Source organism: Entelurus aequoreus, linkage group LG12, assembly GCF_033978785.1.
Source record: "Entelurus aequoreus isolate RoL-2023_Sb linkage group LG12, RoL_Eaeq_v1.1, whole genome shotgun sequence".
Lineage (NCBI taxonomy): Eukaryota > Metazoa > Chordata > Actinopteri > Syngnathiformes > Syngnathidae > Entelurus > Entelurus aequoreus.
The window spans coordinates 53,684,895-53,708,817 of NC_084742.1; the positions used below are offsets into that span (position 1 = coordinate 53,684,895).

Genomic DNA, 23,923 nt, shown 5'->3' on the forward strand with positions numbered 1-23,923 from the left:
TGATCTATTGCCAACGATGGATTCTGATGCGTCATCTATGTTGCTGCTTCTTGATCTTAGCGCCGCTTTCGATACTGTTGATCATAATATTTTATTAGAGCGTATCAAAACGCGTATTGGGATGACAGACTTAGCCTTGTCTTGGTTTAACTCTTATCTTACTGACAGGATGCAGTGTGTCTCCCATAACAATGTGACCTCGGACTATGTTAAGGTAACGTGCGGAGTTCCCCAGGGTTCGGTTCTTGGCCCTGCACTCTTTAGTATTTACATGCTGCCGCTAGGTGACATCATACGCAAATACGATGTTAGCTTTCACTGTTATGCTGATGACACCCAACTCTATATGCCCCTAAAGCTGACCAACACGCCGGATTGTAGTCAGCTGGAGGCGTGTCTTAATGAAATTAAACAATGGTTGTCCGCTAACTTTTTGCAACTCAACGCTAAGAAAACGGAAATGCTGATTATCGGTCCTGCTCAACACCGACATCTATTAGATAATAACACCTTAACATTTGACAACCAAACAATTAAACAAGGCGACTCGGTAAAGAATCTGGGTATTATCTTCGACCCAACTCTCTCGTTTGAGTCACACATTAAGAGTGTTACCAAAACGGCCTTCTTTAATCTCCGTAATATCGCTAAAATTCGTTCCATTTTGTCCACAAGCGATGCTGAGATCATTATCCATGCGTTCGTTACATCTCGTCTCGATTACTGTAACGTTTTATTTTCGGGCCTCCCTATGTCTAGCATTAAAAGATTACAGATGGTACAAAATGCGGCTGCTAGACTTTTGACAAAAACAAGAAAGTTTGATCATATTACGCCTATACTGGCTCACTTGCACTGGCTTCCTGTGCACCTAAGATGCGACTTTAAGGTTTTACTACTTACGTATAAAATACTACACGGTCAAGCTCCTGCCTATCTTGACGATTGTATTGTACCATATGTCCCGGCAAGAAATCTGCGTTCAAAGAACTCCGGCTTATTAGTGATTCCCAGAGCCCAAAAAAAGTCTGTGGGCTATAAAGCGTTTTCTATTCGGGCTCCAATACTATGGAATGCCCTCCCGGTAAAAGTTAGAGATGCTACCTCAGTAGAAGCATTTAAGTCTCATCTTAAAACTCATTTGTATACTCTAGCCTTTAAATAGACTCCCTTTTTAGACCAGCTGATCTGCCTTTTTTTTTTCTTTTCTACTCTGCTCCCAACCCGGGGTGGACCGCTAGCCTGTCCATCAGATGGGGACATCTCTACGCTGCTGACCCGTCTCCACTCGGGATGGTTCCTGCTGGCCCCACTATGGACTGGACTTTCGCTGATGTGTCGGACTTTCACAATATTATGTCAGACCCACTCGACATCCATTGCTTTCGGTCTCCCCTACATATGCGGTCCTCTCCAAGGTTTCTCATAGTCATTCACATTGACGTCCCACTGGGGTGAGTTTTCCTTGCCCGTATGTGGGCTCTGTACCGAGGATGTCGTTGTGGCTTGTACAGCCCTTTGAGACACTTGTGATTTAGGGCTATATAAATAAACATTGATTGATTGATTGATTGATTGATATGCAGTGCCGTTTTTAAATTACCGTAAATCTTGAACTATAGAAAGTATTTCAATGGTCGAAATCTGCACTTTTTTGGTGTTATAGGAGTTATTACGGTAATCTACGTCACAGCAGCTCAGACGAGGAACAACTTTTCCATTAATATTTTGCGGTTTGTTACATTTTTGTTGTGTTTTGCTTGATTGTAAAAGATGCAACTATCGAGGAGCTAGTCTAAGAAGTAAAAGAGGAGCGATGTTCATATGTTAATATTCAGTGTTTTGTTTATAATATTGTAAATCCCACTTTATTTTAATGTACATTTTGGATGTCCCTTTCAGTAAAAAACTGTAAAATTCCATTCCGTTTTTTTGAGGTGGTCTGTCAAGAATACTACGACTTTTGGTATTAGTGCTCCTGAAAAAAGGGACCCAAACACACATACTGTACAGCAGAGATTTACAGCTAAATGTGTATATATCATTTATACACATACACATTGGCCCCCCAGACACATTTTTTCTCTCAATGTGGCCCCCTTGAGTCAAAATATTTGCCCAGCTCTGAGCTATTTTGAAATCCTCAACATATAAAAACACAAAAGAACGAAATATAAAATATAGTCCCTGGTTTATAAGGACATTTTGAATTTAAAAATAATTTTTATTACCTCAAAATTTTAGAATACCCCTGTTCCCTTTGACATGTAAACCAGGAAGACCAAGATGTCAGCTGCAGGAAGTGGCAGGTGACAATATTACCACTGCAGCTAAACACCCTTTCAGATGGTGTAAACATTCGTTGTGGCTGTGCTTTTTTAGCAAAGTAGTGTTGACTGGAAGCTCATTTAGCAAATGATTTCTGGCAGCTTTTAAAACCTATTCCCCCCCCCCCCCCCCCCATATGGTTGCAACAAGGAACATATCTTTACACATTTTGGCAGAAAGGTCTTCTACATCGTAAAGCATGTAAAGCTCGAGTCAAACGCAGCTGATCGCTGGCAACAATGCTGAGGATTTCTTTTATTAAGAGCACAATCAGGGATCGGCAAGACAAGATAGGTGATTACCCGGCAAAAACAGGTATGCTTCTACCCCGCCTCACTCTGCGAGGAGGAGGAGGCACAGCGCTCAGCGCAGACAACCAGCAGAGAGACTTCCACTTCAACACAAGAGGACATATATGAAGGCATTGTCTGAAATACATAAGCCTTTCTAAAATATACCGCCCAGCCCTAATTATTACACCAAAATATACATTGCACGAATCGGTTTGAATCGCGAGTCGATTCTGAATCAAATCATCACCCCAGGAAACGGATTGAATAGTTAGGTGCCACAAGATCCACACCCTTAATAAACAATATTTCTTCCAGTGACTAACAAATTTAAGGGTGTATTTTTTTAAAGTTACTGTGGTAGAATCTAGGTTACTATAAGACAGAGCGGGGCAAATATTTTGACTCGGGGGGGCCCACATTGAGAGAAACAAATGTGTCTAGGTGTGTAAGCATATGCTGAAAAAAATCTGCTGTACAGTATGTGTTTGGGTTCCTTTTTTTCCCCAGAAACACCAATACCAAAAGTCATAATGTCTGATAGTTCTAAAAACGTTATGACAAACCACCTCAAAAAAACGGAATGGAATTTTACAGTTTTTTACTGAATGGGACACCCAAAATTAAAATAAAGAAAGTGATATTTACAATATTAACTATGAACAATAAAACACTGATTAACAAAATATGAACATCGCTCCTCTTTCACTTCTCAGACCAGCTCCTCGATAGTTGCGTATATTTTCCAATCAAGCAAAACAACAAAAATGTAAAAAAAAACAGCAAAATAATGTGTAATTAACACCTACAACATGATACATTATCACGTAAAAATCTGCTTCCACATCCGTTTCTGACTCACGTTTTGGGCTGGCTGCTCTGGAAACAAACCCTGCCCACTCTTTGTTCCTCGTCTGAGCTGCTGTGACGTAGATTACCGGAATAACTCCTATAACACCCAAAAGCGCAGATTTCGACCATTGAAATACTTTCTATAGTTAAACGACTTACGGTCATTTAAAAACAGCACTGCACATCATAATGGCGCCGACAGTTTTGATGTCAAAAGGTCTAAAAAAAAATAATGATGTAGACCGTCCGGCGGGCCGTATTTTGCCTAGTTCTGCTATAAATGGTAAATGGGTGATACTTGTACAGCGCTTTTCTACCTTCAAGGTACTCAAATCGCTTTGACACCATTTCCACAGTCACACAGTGACGGCAGGAGCTGCCATGCAAGGCCCTAACCACGAGCCGTCAGGAGCATGGGTCAAGTGTCTTGCTCAAGGACACAACGGGCGTGACTAGGATGGATGAAGCCGGGAATTGAACCAGGAAACCTAGAGTTGCTCTACCAACTGAGCCACGCCGTCCCCCTGCCATACTTTTATTTTGAAGCTTACTTAGCACGGAACTGGAAGGCAGTCTGTAAATGTTAAAGTTGTCGTGGTCCTTTTACCGATAATGATGAAGTTGACAGATCTGACATAAAAACGGTCCCTTTGGACGTCAAGTTTAATGTCGACAACGACCAAGTTTGGCAACGTCCACTTAGTCAGGCACTTGTTTGTAATAAGAACTTTGTGGACCGAGACCGAGCTCGTCCACGAAGACAGTTTGTCGACAAAAGTAGCTTCCATTGCATCACAATTGCTTACCATGGGTTGGCCTGGATCTGAAAATTTCACTTTGATATCTTGTAAATGTTTAAGGATGGGCTCGTCATGGTCCTGGGGAGACAAGACAAAAAGGCTTTAATGCGTTTGTTCAAAAGTCAGTTGTCTTTTAAAGTTAGCACAATCAGGCATGTGATTTGAACTTAATGAAACTGCGTGGGTTCTCTCCGGGTACTCCGGCTTCCTCCCACCTCCAAAGACATGCACCTGGGGATAGGCTGATTGACAACACTAAATTGGCCCTAGTGTGTGAATATGAGTGTGAATGTTGTCTGTCTATCTGTGTTGGCCCTGTGATGAGGTGGCGACTTGTCCAGGGTGTACCCCGCCTTCCGCCAAAATGCAGCTGAGATAGGCTCCAGCAACCCCGAACAGGACAAGCGGTAGAAAATGGATGGATGGAAAAAGACTGGGGGTCGTAGACCATCTTCCAATATAAATTGCCCGCTTGAATATTCCTTCTCTTTTGCGAGTCTTTCGGTCTGTTGTGATTTCCCCTCCTGGTTCGGTGATACGCCCTATCTACTTACTACCCTATCAAACTACTTCCATAACGTAAATGACCGCCATAACCACAACGCCAGGGGGAGCTCCACAAACCACGTTAAACCCAGATTCCGATCTAACAAAGGTCTTAACTCATTCTCCTTCTATGCCACATCAATATGGAATGCACTCCCAACAGGTGTAAAAGAAAGTGCATCTCTATCCTCCTTCAAAACTGCACTAAAAGAACACCTCCAGGCAAATACAACCCTAGACTAACACCCTCCCCCCACCACATCCCACCTCCCCGCATTGTAAATAATCAAAATGTATATACTTGTTCTTATGCTTTCTGAATTCACTATGTTCACTGCTCGCTGTACATAGCCTACCAAGTCAGACCTACACTGTTTCAATGTCCATTTCTCAGATGATATAATTGTTGATGACTGAAGTGCTGATACCAACCAAACCTAATCCCCCCGAAACCCCCTCCACATCCCACCCCCCGGATTGTAAATAATTCAATGTATATACTCTGATGATTAACTTGTGTGATGACTGTATTATGCTGATAGTATATATTTGTACCATGAATTGATTAACGTGGACCCCCAACCCACATCCCCGGATTGTAAATAATCAAATGTAAATAATCAAATGTATATACTTGTTCTTATGCTTTCTGAATTCACTATGTTCACTGCTCGCTGTACATATCCTACCAAGTCAGTCCTACACTGTTTCAATGTCCATTTCTCAGATGATATAATTATTGATGACTGAAGTGCTGATATCAACCAAACCTAAACTCCCCGCCCCAACCCCCTCCACATTCCACCCCCCGGATTGTAAATGTAAATAATTCAATGTATATACTCTGATGATTAACTTGTGTGATAACTATTATGCTGATAGTATATATTTGTACCATGAATTGATTAACGTGGATCGCGGCTTAAACAAGTTGAAAAACTTATTCGGGTGTTACCATTTAGTGGTCAATTGTACGGAATATGTACTGTACAATCTACTAATAAAAGTTTCAATCAATCTTGGCTCTGATTGGCCTGTCCCTAATGTTTTGCCCTAATCTGAACCAATCATGACTCATCATAGTAAAACCAACCAACCAATCATGGATGTTCTCATACGTAAACCAACCCATCATCATTGTTGTTTCACATATAAGTTGTCCCCTGCCCGTGGAGTTGATTCGCTATGTAGCTTCCATTTTTAAGTTCATAATTTTTAATGGAAAAGCTTAGATTTTACCATGATTATTAAAAACCGTACTCATTACGGGAAAACCGTAGTTGTTGACAGGTCTGGCAAAGAGACGGATCAAGATTTTAACTCCTTGTAGGTCGGAAAAAACAAAAAGCGGAACATTTTTAATATTTTTACAGAGATAAAAAAAAAGAGACGGATTTCCAACTATAGACGGGAAAATCACATGCCTGAACAATGTTCTGACAGGGGAAAAACAGTAATGAGTGAGCACACATCTGCGCCTCTCTAATAACTCCACCCGCAGAAGAAGGCACTCCTTGGCCGTGAACATACCTGCAGCATGTCGCTCAGCAAGTCCACGTTTTTGAAAACCGTTAACCAGAACTCGGGGATGCCTTTGGGGTCCTCCTTCTCCTCGTCCTTCTTCTCCTCTTCTAGTTTTGCCTTCTCTTTCATCTCGTCCTGCGGAGTGGACATTTTCTTGTTTACATGTTGACTAAAATCGCCATTACCACTGCGTGTAAATAAACTTGTACTTTGTCAGCAGCCGACAAAAGAGGGTATATAAGAAGACATGCAAGCATATAAGTCCCCTTTACCTTCTTACTTACTGTCAGCTCTTCCTCGTCATCCACTTTCCATTCGCACTCCTCGTCTGTGGGCTCGTAGGCTGCTTTTACGATGTCGCTTCTCTGCAAAAGACAACCCGCAAAGAAAGAAGTTCAGCCCTACCCAAGCAACAGTTAAATACATTTAGAATGTGATTTCAAGCCAAATATAATTGGCTTGTCAATATTGTAATGTAGGGCTGGGCGATATATTGCGGGTTTGCCTCTGCGCCCTATAATAAAAATACGGTATGTCAATTTTCATGTCTAGCGTCGGCGCAGCGAGAAAATATGGCCACGCACGGAGAAATACATGACACCAGCGGTGCTCTAAACATTGCTGATCGCTCAAAAGCGGCCGATTTCCGTAGAAAAGTAAGGCTACCGTAGAAAAGTAAGGCTACGTTTACACTGCAGGGCCAGTTGTTTTTTTTGTCAAATCTGATCTATTCATTATAAAAAAAATAGATTTTTAATGTGAATGCAATTTGACTTGTATGGGTCGCACACGCCGCGGTAAAGGTGACTAATTCTGGTAGGTCTCAGTCCTGACGCATTTGGGGCAATTTCAAGGATTTTGTGCAAAATCAAAGTCAACATTTTCTTAAGGGGAATTATTGCGCGTACAAGATTGAGTTGAGTTTGTGGTTTATTTCCAACATGCGTGCATACAACTTGATACGTCGCAATTTCCAGTTTTTCTATTAAACATGTTTGAAAAGGAGTAGAAAGAAGCAGAGATTATTTAATCTTACCCCTTTTCCTTTACTTAGCAGTTGCTAAAACTTTTGTCCACTCGCTGTTCTCAGTTTATTCACAATATATTCCATAAGTAATAACAATAACCCTTGTGTAATGTTCATATTGTTGTTACTCAGCCAAAATACTGAGCAGATGTTTACCTTATCCCAAAAAACATCTGTTCAGTATTTTAACATAAAAGTGTTTGATTGTGAGGCATTAAAAGCCACAAAATGCAACGGGTCCATCAGACCCACAAACGCTGGCTGAGTAACAATATGAACGTTGCACGGAAAATTTCTCTGCCAGTTTCTGCATCCCACAGGCATTCTTTTTTGTTTCTGCACCTGCGGTTCCCACACAAGATTGCAACATTGTTTGTCAACACTGTCTGCTCTCATTTTCTCGCACATTTGACCCTCTGATGTTCTGTGTACCTACACTCTGTCCTCCTTCTGTCTAGGCCTGCTGTGTGTGTGTGTGTGTGTGTGTGTGTGTGTGTGTGTGTGTGTGTGTGTGTGTGTGTGTGTGTGTGTGTGTGTGTGTGTGTGTGTGTGTGGTACACAGAACATCAATTTCCACACTTCTGGACCCGGACATCTTATATGTAATAGAAATGTGTATGGTGTGTGTATTATAAATGAATATGTATTCTGATACATGTTCTTCACAAAAAATGAGCCAAAGTCAGTGAGTCTCAGTTTGAAAAATTAATTGTATCATTTTTCTTTTAATAAAAAATGAGAACGGGTCCCACAGACCCGAACACCACACAATTATAAATAATTAGTGAAGTAAGTTATATTTCATATGGTGAGATAAATAAGATGATCTAGAAGATGAATGGATGGATGACATAACTGGAGAATGGTTATCATGGTTCTTTGTACTTTGTAAACGCTAAGTTTGAAGAGTTTCTTGAATTTAATCACATCAGTACATTGATTTCTTTGCTTATTCCATTGCATAATTTAATTCTGATATATTGATATACGTAAGTGTTGTACGTGCGTACAAATGTTTTAAATTACATTTAAAACATTAGGAAGGAAGAAGACAAATACTTTGGCAGATTAACGGTATTTTTTGCTTTGCTGTCTGCTTGAAGAGCGTGTGGGCGAGCAGACAAGGAGGCAGGAGTGGTGGAATTTTCACGAGTTTCTAAAACATTTTCATTGCTTTTCTGCTTTGTCGTCAACTTTTTTTGTAACCGTCTATTTTGGTGAACAATTATGGCACTTTTTGGTGACCTTCTGTTCGGATAATTGCTACCCGAGCGCGAGACAGCTCACATTGAGGACGCATCACATATATAGCCGATTTCTACATACGAGAGAGGCCTAGGTTGGATATGAAAAATATGGGAATTAACCTGTAGTGTAAACGAGGCTTATGTGATGAACAGATGCTTCTCACTGCCTGCGTCCTGTCAATGAGAAAGGACGCAAAAGAAAAAGGCTCCGCTTCTGCTACCGGAGTTTTTTGTTAAATCTGAAGATTTTGACCACTGATTTGCGATCACAGCCACAGGAGAGTCACCTGGCATCTTCGATCTGATTTTGGACAGTAGAGAGGCACTGATACGCTGAAATAAGGCGAGTGGAAGAGCCGTTAGCCTCAAGCCAAAGGCGCCTTGCCGCAGTTCAAAGCGGTTGCCTAGCAACCAAAAGCTACGGCGAGTTTACAGCTGTTTTAAAGTGATCCCGACGTTGCAGAGTGATATAAGTTGACAGGCTGACACCTCAAATTGATCTCTGAACGGCGCAAGATACTAAATTGTTGGAAAAAACAAGTTAAAGTGCCGCAAGTCGCCAAAGAAGCAACTGCCGTTAAGATACAAGAGGCTCTGACGTCAGCGACTGCCGCGATGCGAAAAGGTAAAGGAAAGATTGAAATCCCGAAACGTTCGGAGTCAGCTGACACAGAACACAACTGGGAACAAGATTTGAGGTTGGACACAGGACATGATGGGAATCAAGAAGCGATACTACAAAAACTTAAAGAAATGAAAGAAGACATGAAAGAAATGAAAGAATATCTGAGAAAAGTAACAGCAGAACACCAACAAGATGTGAAAAGTCTGCAGCAAAATATAGAAAATCTGCAATCTCAGAACAGAAGAAATAATGAAGCCACTGAAATGAGCAAACAAATGAAGATCCTTCAAGAAGACAACAACATGCTGAGGAATATCAGATGAAATGGATCAGGACAAACGAATGAATGATATCATCGTGACAGGGCACCGAATTAAACCAAGATCCTATGCGAAAGCTGTGAATAATGAAGGTGAACCTGATGAAATGGATATGGTCTCAGCAGAACAGCAAGTGGTCAACTTTCTGCAATCAAAAGAAATTGAAATTGGCATTAATACCATCGAAACATGCATCCCACTGAACGGAAGAAACAAAAACGCCACTCCAGTCGTGCTTGTGAAACTCGTAAACAGAAAATCTAAAATGGCACTGCTGAGACAGGGAAGGAAGCTGAAGGGAACAAATGTGTACATGAATGAGGATCTCACAAAACGTAATGCCGGAATCGCCAAGAAAGCACACGACTTGAGAAAGGAGGGAAAAATCCAGGGAACTTGGAGCGCCAACTGTAAAATCTACATCAAGCTGAATGGAGGTCCAGAAGCAAGAGTTATTGTTGTCCATGACATCAAGGACCTGGACAATTTTTAAAGTTGAAACAGCTTCCACAACAACAATGATAATAGACTGACAGAAAACAAACACCCAGCATCGACACTACTATGTTCCAAGGGACGACTAAACAAGAGGACCTACATTCAGGATTGCATCCACCTACACTTATAGAAATTATTGAAACATCAAAGATTGTTGAACAAGAAAATATGGAACTAAAAAATTTCTGCAACAAAGATCACAAAAACCAGGATTTGGAAAATGATATAGATCCAGATACAAATTTTTTCTCCCACATCAGTAATAATTGTTTTTATTATACAGATGATCAATATAATAGCAACATTGAATGTGATAACAAATTGTCAATTATTCATTTTAATAGCAGAAGCTGGTATGCAAATTACAACAACATTAAGAACTTTTTGGAACACATCAACGAACCCTTCAAAGTGATTGCTGTCACAGAAACATGGATTGATGATAAAAAAGGAATAGATTTTGATCTGGAAGGATATGAACTTAACTACATCAACAGAACCAACATAAATGGAGGAGGAGTAGCTGTGTACGTGATGAAAAACCTGGGGCCGTACTTATCAAGCTTCTTAGAGTGCCATTTTACACTTAAGTCCTGAGAATTTGCGAAATTTAGTCCTACTCTCAAACTTAAGAATAAAAGCTTTTTTATCAACGTTCTTAAGTCTAAGAATCACTCCTACTCTCCACGATATTTAAGAGACCTTCAGAGGTGTCTTAAGTGATTAGGAGTTGCCAACAGGGGATGGCACTGAGGCGAGAGAGACGTGCGCGAACGTTCAGGGAACGGAACAATGTTTTTTTTTGTTTTTTTTATGACGAGCAGCTGATCAAACGGTATCGTTTAGACAGAGCGGATATTATTTTTGTCACAGACTTAATACTTTGATTCTTTGTTGATTTCTGCATGTGGCTGCAGTGGGCTAGTATATATAGAGCCACCCACACCAGTTTCAAATTAGTTGCCTAATTAATGAATTGGAAAGAAAATGTTATGACAGTAGCGTATGTGTGTGGCCGTGAGGTGAGTGACGTCAGTGAGTGTGTGGGCGATAGAAGAGAGGGAGCGGTAGCGTGAGTGCCGGCGGGGACTAGTTTGTTTTGTATTATTTTGTAGTTTATTGTCAAAATATACACTCCCATTGTCCACTTAAATATTTCCAAGATATTTCTTTATTCTTAGACAACGGATTCCCTTCCGTGATTGGTCATTTCTATGGACACAGAAATGACGTCACCTAAAATTCCGTTTACGGCACATAGTAGTGTCGTAATTCAGCTCTGAGTGTGACACTTAAGATTCAGTCCTACACTTCGCTGAAAGTGTGAGTAACACGCTTGATAACTAACTTTTAAGTGCAGCTTTCAGCGAAGAATTTATTTACTCTTAAGTCAACTCTTAGCAGACTTCTTAGGAGTAATTCTAAGAAGCTTGATAAGTACGGCCCCTGAACTACAAAGTGGTAAAAAACATGTCATTTGCTATAGATAATATCTTAGAATGTATAACCATTGAAATATGTCAGGAAAAAAGCAAAAACATTTTCATTAGTTGTATATATAGATCACCTAAGTCAAGTATAGAAACATTTGAAGAATGGATCAAAGCAACTTACATGGACAATGGTCAAAGAATCATGTTCTTATGTGGTGACTTTAATATTGACTTATTGAACCCCAACAAGCAAAAGTCTTCATTGATACAATGTACAGCATCAGTCTATATCCTAAAATCACAAAGCCAAGCAGAATCACAGCACACTGTGCCACGCTTATTGATAATATTTTTACCAATTATTTTGATAACACTACAAGTGGTCTACTTATAACCGACGTTAGTGATCATCTGCCAGTTTTTACAATATATGATGGAAACTACAAGAAGAACATGGAAGACAAAAGGACATTTCGAAGACTATGCACAGAGAAGAGGATGATTGCCTTCAAAATTGAGCTACAAAAGCAAGATTGGGACAATGTGTATAATGAAAAAGAGGTTGATGAAGCATATGAACATTTCTTAAACAAGTTCATAATACTTTATGACAAACATTGTCCATGGATACAACTCAGTAACAAGCAGAGAAAGAATAATCAACCATGGATGACAAAAGGATTAAAAAATGCTTGTAAGAAGAAGAATACACTATATAGGAAATTTATAGCACAAAAAACTACAGAGGCAGAAATTAAGTACAAAAAGTATAAAAACAAGTTAACAGACATAATACGATCATGTATAAAAGAATATTACAGTGAATTATTGGATAGGAACAAAAATAACGAGAGCAACATGGGGCATCCTTAATAGCATTATCAAAAATGGACAAAGAGGGACTACCCCCAATACTTCTTAGACGGAAATGAAAAAAATGACAACATAAAGGAAGTAGTTGAAAGCTTCAATAATTATTTTGTAAATATTGGAAGAAAGGATTCCAGACCCAGTTTCAATCGAGGACTATAATGATACCATAGAGCGAAATCCCAACTCCATGTTCCTCAGTAATGTGACACAGGAGGAAATAGTTACAATCGTGAAAAAATGTAAATCTAAGACTTCAACTGATTGTAACGGAATAGATATGGAAACGATGAAAAAGGTTATAGAAGAGATCTCAGGACCATTAATGTATATTAGTAACCTATCATTTCAAACAGGTACTTTTCCAAACAAAATGAAAATAGCTTAAGTTGCACCAATTTATAAGACTGGAGACAAACATCAATTTACAAATTATAGACCTGTTTCTTTACTTCCACAATTTTCTAAAATCATTGAAAAACTGTTCAATAACAGATTAGAGAGTTTCATAAATAAAAATAGAATACTCGAAGAGAACCAATATGGATACAGAGCTAATGTTTCAACTTCAATGGCTTTAATTGAAATTACAGAAGAAATTACCAATGTGATAGTAAAAAATGTGCAGCAGCAGTGTTCATGGATCTAACTAAAGCATTTGACACTATTAATCACAATATTTTAATCAAAAAACTAGAACGATATGGCATCAGAGGGTTAGTCTTAAACTGGATAAGAAGTTATCTAACGAACAGGAAACAATACGTGAAGCTAGGCGAACACACGTCTACAACGCTAAATATATCCTGTGGTGTACCTCAGGGATCAATACTAGGACCTAAATTATTCAATCTCTATATAAATGACATTTGTAAAGTTAGTACTATTTGCGGATGATACAACAGCGTTTTGTTCAGGAGAGAACACACAGAAGTTAATACAAATAATAACAGAAGAAATTAACAAACTAAAAAGATGGTTTGACAAAAACAGACTATCGTTGAATCTCAGTAAAACTAAAATAATGCTATTTGGTAACAGTAGAAGAGAAAGTCAAACACAAATACAAATAGACGGAAAAGAAATTGAAAGAGTAAATGAAACCAAATTTCTAGGTATAATGATTGATGATAAATTGAACTGGAAATCTCACGTAAAAAATATACAACATAAAGTAGCAAGAAACACGTCAATAATGAATAAAGCAAAACATGTTCTAGACAAAAAATCACTTCATATTCTCTACTGCGCACTAGTGTTACCATATCGGAGTTACTGTGTAGAAATATGGGGAAATAACTACAAAAGTACACTTCATTCATTAACGGTGTTACAAAAAAGATCAGTTAGAATAATACATAATGTTGGATATAGAGAACATACGAATCCTTTATTTATTGAATCAAAGATACTGAAATTCCACGACATAGTGAATTTGCAAACAGCTAAAATTATACACAAAGCAAACTATAACCTGCTACCCAAGAGTATACAACAATTCTTCTCAAAAAAAGAGGAGAAATATAATCTTAGAGAAAAATGTAATTTAAAACATTTGTACGCACGTACAACACTTAAGACCTTCAGTATATCAGTATGTGGAATTAAATTATGGAATGGATTAAGCAAAGCAATCAAACAATGTACTAATATGATCCACTTCAAGAAACTCTTCAAACTTAGTGTTTACAAAGTACAGAGAAGAACCATGATAAACATTCTGAATTTATTTAATTCATCCATTCTTTCACTCTCAAAATAATCTTACTTATCTCATCATATGCAATGTAACTTACTTCACCAATTATTATTTATCTATTTATTTTTATTGTGATTACTTATGGAGTACATTGTGAATAAATTGAGAACAGGAAGTGAACAAAAAAGTTTAGCAACTGTTATGTAAAAGAAAAGGGGTAGGATTAAATAAGCTCTGCTTCTTCCTACTCCTTTTCAAACATGTTGAAAAGAGAAACTGGAAATTGTGATGTATCATGTTGTATGCTTGCATGTTCGAAATAAACTCAAACTCAACTCAACTCAATGCAGCAGACACTCTTCTAGCAATCAAATGACTGTATTGCTTCTACTCCCGACACCTGACTTTAAAAATAAAAAAAAATCAAACTATGCAATGCAATAGATCCTTTATTTTATCAAAAAAGGATTCGTCAAGTGATTAAGGATTCCACGTCGGTAGCGTTCCCAAACATGTCAAACTATCTTGTGCTCCAGACATTCTACACGAAAACAACAGACGAAAACTTGGAAAAACATGAAAAAAATCTTGCACTCTTACGCCCTTCTTGTTACCTCTCGAGAAACTGAAGAAACATTAATACATTTTGCGATTTGAACGGTTCATACAGCCGAAAACAAGGCAAGTATAGGACATTTTTCTTTGGAGAATGGCTAAATGGCACCTAGTACCCATTGAGAACAGAGCTAGCTTGACCACCACGCGTATTTAATGAGTCGGACGTGACGTCATTTAAATCTACCGTATTTTCCGCACTATAAGGCGCACCTAAAAACCACAAATTTTCTCAAAAGCTGACAGTGCGCCTTATAATCCGGTGCGCCTTATATATGAATATTAATGTTCATTCTCATAAAGTTTAGGTCTCGCAACTACGGTAAACAGCCGCCATCTTTTTTCCCTGTAGAAGAAGCGCGCGGTGCATGCTGGGATATGTGACGTTTCATTTCCATTTGTGTGTTTATGTAAAGACCCCAAAATGGCTCCTATTAAGTGTGTTGTCTGTCTAATTATAAATAATGCAGACGAGGTGTGTTGGCTGAGTGCTCAACGTTTACTCACAGCGTGCTCATAACCACATTCTAACTGCCGGCATGGCGACCTACCGCGCATGGTCGTCACTCCAGTTGCATGCTGGGTAGTGTAGTTGTTATATTCCCTAGCTCATTACATCACATTAAGAGACACGCTTACGCGCTTAATTCAATACTCGCCATCATTCCGGGTGGATTGACAAAAGAACTCCAGCCGCTAGATATTGGTGTCGACAGGGCATTCGAAGCTAGACTGCTAACTGCGTGGGAACAGTGGATGACAGAAGGCGAACACGTTCATCAGTCCCAACTGTGGTCGGAGCATTCAGGACGGCAGGAATTTTCACTGAACTGCTGGACAACAGCGACACTGACTCGATTAATGACGACTTTGACGAGACGGAGCCGGCCATTTTGGATGCCGTATTAGCCCCACTGTTTCATTTGGACACTGAAGAAGAAGAATTCAAGGGATTCGTGGATGAAGAATAACTTCATAAAGTGAGATTTACATGTTTATTTGGTGTGTTGTGTTGTGTGACATTAATGTTTGAGCAACGTTGAGTTATTGATATATTGTTATTGCTCTGCACTATTTCGAGTGTCACTATATTGTGATAGCACTAACGTTTGATTTACGAAACACGAGTAAATCAGCTGTTTATTCATTTTGGGAGTGAACAGAGTTGTCAGAACGCTGGTTTGTAATCTATTAATAAAGTTTGACTGACCTATCTGACTGTTTTGTTGACATAGGTGCGCCTTATAATCCAGTGTGCCTTATATATGAATTTTTGAAATATGCCATTCATTGAAGGTGCGCCTTATAGTGCGGAAAATACTGTAATACAGTGCGGAACCACCCATTTAAGTTACTATCTCCTCCGTTGTGAAAAATAAGCTACATTTCTCAAAAATAGCATAACAGGAAGGCAAGGCTAAACATCAGACACCGCGCAAGAAAGCGCAGGCAACAATATGGCATGCTATTTGTTAAAATAGCCTTGAAATGACAATCTAGCTGAAAAATAAAAAAGCTAGAAACAGGAGATGAAATAGGTGTGGCGAAATTGTTTTCTGCATTTGACCCATCACCCTTGATCACCCCCTGGGAGGTGAGGGGAGCAGTGAGCAGCAGCGGTGGCCGCGCCTGGGAATCATTTTTGGTGATTTAACCCCCAATTCCAACCCTTGATGCAGAGTGCCTAGCAGGGAGGTAATGGGTCCCATTTTTATAGTCTTTGGTATGACTAGATGGTCATTTATCGTATACTATGGTTTTAATTTTGCTCAAACAAAGGAAATAGCAGATTAAATATTTTGTTTTAGGTAGAGATGTCCGATAATGGCTTTTTTGCCGATATCCGATATTGTCCAACTCTTAATTACAGATTCCGATATCAACCGATACAGATGTATACAGTCGTGGAATTAACACATTATTATGCCTAATTTTGTTGTGGTGCCCCGCTGGGTGCATTAAACAATGTAACTTTACCATGAATTGATTAACGTGGACCCCGTTGAAAAGTTGGAAAACTTATTCAGGTGTTACCATTTAGTGGTCAATTGTACAGAATATGTACTGTACTGTGCAATCTACTAATACAAGTTTCAATCAATCAATCAAAAACAAGGTTTTCCAAAATAAGAGAACAACTTCAACTCCAGTTATGGAAAAAAGTGGCAACATGGCACTGCCATATTTATTATTGAAGTCACAAAGTGCATTATTTTTTTTAACATGCCTCAAAACAGCAGCTTGGAATTTGGGACATGCTCTCCCTGAGATAATCCTGATACACACTACAACTATGGGAAATACTATACTTTGACTTTCAGTGCATTATTTATTTATTTTTAAACATGCCTCAAAACAGCTACAAAAACAATGAAGGCACACAGCTTCAGTCCAGAGTATACTAGAGCATACTTGCCAACCTGGAGACCTTCGAATTCGGGAGATGGGGGGGTTTGGTGGTAGTAGGGGTGTATATTGTAGCATCCCGGAAGAGTTAGTGCTGCAAGGGGTTCTGGGTATTTGTTCTGTTGTGTTACGGTGCAGATAATCTCCCGAAATATGTTTGGTGTGGGTTCACAGTGTGGCGCATATTTGTAACAGTGTTAAAAGTTGTTTATACGGCCACCCTCAGAGTGCCCTGTATGGCTGTTGACCAAGTATGCCTTACATTCACTTATGTGTGAGTAAAAGCCGCATATATCATGTGACTGGGCTGGCACACCGTTTGTATGGAGGAAAAGCGGACGTGACGTCAGGTTGAAGAGGACGCTAAAGGCAGTGCCTTTAAGGCACGCCCCCAATATTGTTGTCCGGGTGGAAATCAGGAGAAATTCGGGATAATGGTTGCCCCTAGAGATTTTCGGGAGGGGCACTGAAATTCGGGAGTCTCCCGGGAAAATCGGGAGGGTTGGCAAGTATGCCCTACGTCCGTGTTTTACCGGATATGTACCGCTCCGTACAGCGGCGTTTTAAAAAGTCATTAATTTTACTTTTTGAAACCGATACCGATAATTTCCGATATTACATTTCGAAGCATTTATCGGTATCTAGTTTTAGGTTGTTACACAGCCATATTTCTTTTACCGGTTATAATTATTAAACATTGAAAAACGGTCATTGTTTAGTGTCCTAGTCATAAAGAAAACTGTGCAAATACTAAATGACTTTACAGCAGCAGTGCTGCATGCTTCAGTATTAAAAAAGGTGGCATCAGGGGTATTTCTCCAAAATGGTAATTGAAATAAACAGCTCCTTAAGAGTAATTTACTTTTATAACCCTGACCAACAACACGTAATTTACAAAGGAAACTGTGTATTTTGGGGGAATTAAACGGCTAAATTTGTTGCACGAGTACTCTAAAAGATACAAAAAAGTAGTTAATCTGCAGATTAATGGGGAAAAATAATTAGATGAATACATTTGAGAAATCGTTAGATGCAGCCCTAATAAATTGATAAAAAAGAGCCAGGTGACATACTTTGTCGAAGAGGGGCTGGTAAAGGGCAGCGTATTTTCTCTCCAGTTCGTGGACCTCTTCGTAGAATTTGGCCTCAATGTGGGCACACTTCACCTGCAGGTTCTTGAGGGCGTTGATACGCCGCTTCACAACTTTTGGTAAACTGCGGAACGCATGAAAATTACGTTGGAGCAGATGTAGAAGCCAAAACAAGAAACTACAGTTAGGAAGGGATGAATGCACACACTCAGGATGACATGTATTGTGAATAAGTGACATACTTGTACAAGCAATAAACCCACAATGCTTCCTGCTGTGACAATGGCAACAAGCTTAGTTTTTCTTACTTATTAAGGTGCAGCAAGGTACGCGTGCACTCACCTGGCACAGCCAATACTTTGCTCAGTCCAAAGATAGTGTCATACACGCTTGCGGGGAATGGGGAAAGGTGCATCTAAAAAACAAACACTCACCTCTCTATGTACCCTGATGGTGAACCGTTCAGGCCCTCGAGCCCCCCTTGAAGCGCAGCCAGGATCTGTGGATTCTGCATAAGCTGCTCTGTCAGCTGACGAGCTGCGGGTGCACACAAAAGTAATGTCAATGTATTTTGTTTAGATAAGTTCAATCAGAGTGCCTTTCATACATTTCCTGCTGCATTGTCTTTAGTTAGGTTTACCTGGTCAGGTAACCAACAATGCAAGTTACAGATCAGAATTTAAAAAATGTTGCATGGTGTTCTGGGTACAAAATGCTGACACATTTTAAAAAGAAAATAGTTTATTTACTCAACAACACAGATCTACACCAAGACTATTTATTTGATTAATTGTGAGTTGTTGGGTGTGTACTAGAGGTGGGAATCTTTGGCCACATTACAATTAGATTACCGTACGATTCAGGAGCTAAAGATTCGCTTAAAAATCGATTATTGATGCAGTTTTTGAGTTTCACTAAATAAGCGTTCATCACATGCAACTTTAAAAAAAACATTGGAATAAGAAACCGTTAAATGAATTCCCACAACTATGAAATTAATAGAAACTGGAACATAAATGCCTTAAGATAAGGAGCTGGTCGGATCTCTCAATGAGGTGGCTCTTAGAAATGTCTTCATTACTTTATTCAAAATAAATAGGTCGATTATTGATGTTTACTAATGGATTCTATAACCGTCCATGTCCGAATTGCGATGCTTCTACAAATCGATTATTTCCTCCACATCTAGTGTGCAGTCTACAAAAGCAAAAAACTGCCATGGTCTCCAATTAGCTCTAGGTCGGGGGTCGGCAACCCGCGGCTCTAGAGCCGCATGCGGCTCTTTAGCGCCGCCCTAGTGGCTCTCTGGAGATTTTTCAAAAATGTATGAAGAATGGAAAAAGATGAGGGGAAAAAATCAATTTTTTTGTTTCAGAATGTTTTCTGTGGGAGGACAAACATGACATAAACCTCGCTAATTGTTATAAATCACACTGTTTATATTAAACATGCTTCACTGATTCGAGTATTTGGCGAGCGCCGTTTTGTCCTACTAATTTTGGCGGTCCTTGAACTCGCCGTATAGTTTGTTTCCATGTATAACTTTCTCCGACTTTCTAGGACGTGTTTTATGCCACTTTTTCTATCTCATTTTGTCCACCACACTTTTAACGTTGGGCATGAGTGCACAAAGGTGAGTTTTGTTGATGTTATTGACTTGTGTGGAGTGCTAATCAGACATATTTGGTCACTGCGTGACTGCAAGCTAATCGATGCTAACATGCTATTTAGGCTAGCTATATGTACATATTGCATATGCCTCATTTGTAGCTATATTTGAGGTCATTTAGTTTCCTTTAAGTCCTCTTAATTACATTTATATCTCATGACACATGTAATATGGCTTTTAATTTTTTGCGGCTCCAGACAGATTTGTTTTTGTATTTTTGGTCCAATATGGCTCTTTCAACATTTTGGGTTGCCGACCCCTGCTCTAGGTGGAAAAAGCAGTGGTTACTACAGCTGTGGCTGTAGGCAACTGCCTGTTGTAGTTTATCATCTAGACAAGATGGCAGTAGCTGCAATTTAAGTATAATAATTCGCTTTATCGTAGGGCTGGGCGATATATCGGCTATACTCGATATATCGCGGGTTTGTCTCTGTGCGATATAGAAAATGACTATATTGTGATATTAGAGAATACGTTCTCACGCAGTTGCTTTTAGCTGCGGGCATTACACTACAGGCGTTTCTCACTTTTCTCTCCTTACATATGACACATACTCTCGCGCGTGCAACGTACGCCCTCGCGGAGCAGAGAGGTAGCGGCATAGGTAACGTTAGCTGTGGTGCTAACGGTGCTGTGTGAGTGGTAATACGAGAGAAAGAAGGTGCGAATCTGGTAACAAATGAAGGAAGAATTAATTCCCAAGAAAAACAGCACGGGGTCCATCGTGTGGCGGTGGTTTGGCTTCAAGCAGGAAGATGTCGAACAGACAACCGTAATTTGTCAAGTGTGGGGCAAAAGCGTTGCTACAAAGAGTAGCATTACTGCTAATATGTAGCATCATTTGAAAATTCACCCGTTAAGAGAATGAAGAGTGCTTGAAAATCAAGTGTTCATTCAAGGCTAAGGCAAAATATGGAGATATATATCGTGTATCGTGACATGGCCTAAAAATAGAGATATTAATAAAAGACCATATCGCCCAGCCCTAGTTATAACTTCACCTTTATCGTTGGTTTTTAAGCCAAAATGCACCTGTTCTCCCTTTTCTGTCTGCTTATAAGTACTCCATGATTGCGCGCTGCCGAACATGCTCCTCTGCTCGTAAAACTAGCAATGACACGACATGACAATGACTGAGGGTGCGGGGGGGCCGGTACTTTTTAGGTATAGTACCGAATATGATTCATTAGTATGGCGGTACAATACCGGTATACCGTACAACCCTAAACTTAAGTCAAATAAATCTGACCTAATATTGTCTATTTACTTGACATCAAAGTAGTAATATACTATATCACTCATTCATATGTTCTTAGCCTGGTTTGTATAAAACTACCTGAACTGTAAAATGCTGTACAAAGAAACACAAACACACACACACTTCTAAAGGGAATCTAAAGTTCCCTAACTTTTGGTGGAAAAGGGCCCCGTGCCCGGTTACCTTTGCTTTTGGAATTTTCCACCGTCTCCTCCTCCTCCACATCCTCCACGTCCTCCATATCTGCCGGGTCTATCTCGGCTTGATCTTTGCTGCTCAGGGAGAACCGGAGACGAAAGGTCAGCCAATAGGCAAGCAAGGAACACTACTCAATCTGCTAAACATTTTGATTTAAAAAAAAAAAAAGAAGGGCTGTGTCGAAATGAGCAACACTATTTAACAAAAAAGGTGGTTGTTGCAAGCACAGGGTGAAACAGGACACCAAAACACACACACAGCATGGGATATTGAAGGCAACAGCTTCACCAGCAGGTGTGGAAAACAACAATTTGTTTGGAATTGATCATGTGGGTTGTGGAATGGAAGTAGTAAATAACCGTTCAATCTCATGATGTGCTGAATTTAGACTCTCATGCCACATACCCTCAAACTGTCAGAGTTTGATTTTCAGTCATACTCACTTGTCAAGGTCTGCCATCTTTGCCAAGTCTCGAGTGATACTACAAAAACAAAGAGAAACTCAATGAGTGAGACACTGGATGACTAAACGGGTTGGCCTCTTGAATTATTGACACATGGAGCCCATCTTCACTGTGGTGGTGCATGGGAATAGTGTCACCGGCTACAGTAAAACCTTGACATGACAGCATCGCAGAGTAAGCGCCCAAAGCAATAAAATGCCATCTTGGCATCCGTTAAAAAACCTTTGTGCTAAAAATGGAGCATGTCTTTGATCATAGGCAACTTAAGACTGCACAACTTTGAAAGGTTACCATCAAAACAAGATAAGCATGAAACAATTTACCACTGTAATAACAGCTATGGTGTCCCTTTAGTCCAGGCCTATTCAACTGGAGGTCCAACACTTTTCATTTGGCCCGCAGAACATCGCTCAAATAGGCTTGATGAAGAAACCATTCAAACTAGGGTCGACCATGTATGCAGTACTCCCGCCACTCTGCAAGGGGCAACAGCGAGGCATATGTGTCACAATGGATTAGCAGTGGAGTGAGTAGAAGAAGATTACTCTTTCAACCCGGGGAAAAAACATCTAAATACTCTGTAAAAAATCTGACTTTTAACAACGACTGGACACCAAAAGTATGAATGTTCTGCCCGGAGCAAGTGCTCCAGTCATTGTTTCCTGTCGGACCTATTAAGCGACGGACACATTGATCCAAAACAAGCAACAACGGTAGAAATCTCAGCATGTAAGCTTCATTACAAAACTTGGTTAAACATTTGTTAGTCGATATAATTTGTACATAAAGATATGTACAAATTGCTGGCTTTGTGATGTCGTTTGTATCTGTGGTCATGTATTTTGTCAAAGTAACTGCCGATCAAAGCTCATTTAATACATGTAGAGCTAAATTTGACCATTAGAGGGAGACAACACTACACATTAGGTTTAACTGATGAGTCACATACATTGTGTGCAATGTTCGATGTGTGTAAACATTTGCAGTTTTTATTAACACTAAACTAGAGATGTCCGATAATTGCTTTTTTGCCGATATCTGATAGTCCGATATTGTCCAACACTTAATTACCGATTCAGATATCAACCGATATCGATATATACAGTCGTGGAATTAACACATTATTATGCTTAATTTTGTTGTGATGCCCCGCTGGATGCATTAAACAATTTAGCAAGGTTTTCCAAAATAAATCAACTCAAGTTTTGGAAAAAAAATTCCAAAATGGCACTGCCATGTTTATTATTGAAGTCACAAAGTGCATTATTTTTTTTTAACATGCCTCAAAACATGAGGCATGTTTTGAGGCATGTTGAGGTGGGGGGAAGGGGGTGGGGGTAGCGGGGGGTGTATATTGTAGCGTCCCGGAAGAGTTAGTGCTGCAGGGGGATCTGGGTATTTGTTCTGTTGTGTTTATGTTGTGTTGGGATGTTCTCCCAAAATGTGTTTGTCATTCTTGTTTGGTGTGGGTTCACAGTGTGGCGCATATTTGTAACAGTGTTAAAGTTGTTTATACGGTCACCCTCAGTGTGACCTGTATGGCTGTTGACCAAGTATGCATTGCATTCACTTGTGTGTGTGAAAAGCCGTAGATATTATGTGATTGGGCCGGCACGCAAAGGCAGTGCCTTTAAGGTTTATTGGCGCTCTGTACTTCTCCCTACGTCCGTGTACCACTCCGTACAGCGGCGTTTTAAAAAGTCATAAATTTTACTTTTTGAAACCGATAATTTTCGATATTACATTTTAAAGCATTTATCGGCCGATATCGGCAGTCCGATATTATCGGACATCTCTACACTAAACCTAATTTATTTATGTAAAATACACAATGGACTTTTGTTTTGTTTATGTTTATATTTTGAGTCTTACGAACCTAAATGAAAGAAGAAGTGTAAAGAAATAAGACTTAAAAAGGAAAACCATTTAAAAGAAGGAACATCAATCCTCACAACTTCTGGAGCTTCCGTTTCTTTATGCTTTTAACTAGCTGCATACGCTGGAGAGCAAATCGTGAGGGCAGAATATTGTGCGTTGTGAAAGCCAATGTGTTTACTTTGCAATTAACGGTCGCAAAAACATTTAGCCTGCACTTCCTGACGAAACATCCACATTTCGATGTCCGGCCCATGAGCCATTGGGCTCTTGAAACTGCGGCCCTCT

General features: G+C 39.6%; 1 protein-coding gene across 4 annotated transcripts in view; it reads right to left on the reverse strand.

The window, feature by feature from the left end:
* The window catches only part of nap1l1 (nucleosome assembly protein 1-like 1), a 56,766-nt gene that overhangs the window by 15,153 nt on the left and 17,690 nt on the right, over positions 1 to 23,923 (reverse strand). For 2 of the 4 annotated variants that reach the window (XM_062066257.1, XM_062066260.1), the window contains exons 2-8: positions 21,740 to 21,778; positions 21,282 to 21,370; positions 18,606 to 18,708; positions 18,154 to 18,295; positions 6,613 to 6,705; positions 6,347 to 6,475; positions 4,277 to 4,348 (exon numbers count right to left, since the gene is read on the reverse strand). In XM_062066257.1, coding sequence (XP_061922241.1) covers positions 4,277 to 4,348; positions 6,347 to 6,475; positions 6,613 to 6,705; positions 18,154 to 18,295; positions 18,606 to 18,708; positions 21,282 to 21,370; positions 21,740 to 21,756 — 645 coding nt within the window. In that variant the 5' untranslated portion in view covers positions 21,757 to 21,778. Of the gene's footprint in view, positions 1 to 4,276; positions 4,349 to 6,346; positions 6,476 to 6,612; positions 6,706 to 18,153; positions 18,296 to 18,605; positions 18,709 to 21,281; positions 21,371 to 21,739; positions 21,779 to 22,083; positions 22,235 to 23,923 lie in introns of those variants that run through there. The other 2 variants (XM_062066258.1, XM_062066259.1) reach the window with 2 other exon arrangements.